This window comes from Cephus cinctus, unplaced genomic scaffold, assembly GCF_000341935.2.
Source record: "Cephus cinctus unplaced genomic scaffold, Ccin1 Ccin1_scaffold0910, whole genome shotgun sequence".
Lineage (NCBI taxonomy): Eukaryota > Metazoa > Arthropoda > Insecta > Hymenoptera > Cephidae > Cephus > Cephus cinctus.
The window spans coordinates 1-1,135 of record NW_014333484.1 but is presented as its reverse complement, the minus strand read 5'-3'; the positions used below and the strand labels follow the sequence as shown (position 1 = coordinate 1,135).

Below are 1,135 nucleotides of genomic sequence, written 5' to 3'. Positions count from 1 at the left end.
TTCTCGTTGCGCTACCGTTGTTAATAACGGAGAGATCTATATGATCAAGTGCGTTAATTAAATTATTGCCGGCTGCGTTGGAACAAGAGCTGCCCCATACAGGGTTTTGAGCGTTGAAATCCCCGCAAACTAAAATGTTATTTTGCCCTAGTGAATCTAGAAGAGACTTCCAAGCCAATGAAGACATGGAGCACTCAGGAGGCCTGTATAATGAAAAGACCCTAAGAGAAATTGAGATGGGACCATGTAAGATTTCGATACCACACATCTCGACTCCACCAGGTCTTGCCGAGGAAGTATCAATTGAGCGGAACGGAATCGATTTCCGGATAAGTATTGCTACTCCGCCACCAGCTCTTCCGTCCCCTCTGTCCTTCCTAATGATGTTGAAGTGCCTGATTTTAATTTGTTGCTCAGATCTCCACCAAGTCTCCGAGATACACAGAACGTGAGCATCCTTGGCAAGAATCTGAAGCTCAGACAAGGACGACCTCAAGCTGCGAGCATTCCACTGGATAATTTTTAGGTTCTCTTTTGGCGACATCGTAACAATCACTAGGTAAATATATATAACTGTAAATCTTATAAAAATTAGTTAATACTTTATCTAAATAGTAACTCATAGAATAAATAGTAACAACAATCTAGAACAGCCCAATAAATATAAACAGTGCGGCTGAAAAATCAACTATCTTTACGATGAAAATAAATAAATAATATAAATAGCTTAACAGGAAATGACAATTCTAGAAAAAATTTAACAATGCACAAAAATAACAAGACATTCACAGCCAGCCGCTAGGCCAAATTATATCCCGGGAGAATGGGTCAGATCTGTAAGGATTCTGAACATATGCTCCTTATAGAGGCTTCGCATATTGATCCTTCGTTCAACAAACCGATCAAACCCTCTTCGATATGGTTAATGATGGAGCCCACTTTTTTAATGACTTCCCGATTAATTAACTCTTTGAGGTTCACAATTTGGCTCATAGATAATGGGATAGCGGCAGTAGAATTTTGGCTAACTACAAGATTATTTTTTGAAGGCTGAGTAGATTGGGGATCGTCAGCAAATTCATGAACAGATACAGAATTACATTCCGAAGTCTCATCCACCACGGTCAGGCTATGG

General features: G+C 39.7%; 1 protein-coding gene across 1 annotated transcript; it reads left to right on the top strand.

The window, feature by feature from the left end:
• The first annotated feature begins 6 nt into the window (after positions 1-6).
• On the top strand, positions 7-545 carry LOC107271117. The gene is made up of 2 exons (XM_015746737.1): positions 7-48; positions 152-545. The coding sequence occupies exons 1-2, from the start codon at positions 41-43 to the stop codon at positions 450-452; spliced, it is 309 nt and encodes a 102-aa protein (XP_015602223.1). The 5' UTR covers positions 7-40; the 3' UTR covers positions 453-545.
• Positions 546-1,135: the final 590 nt, after the last annotated feature.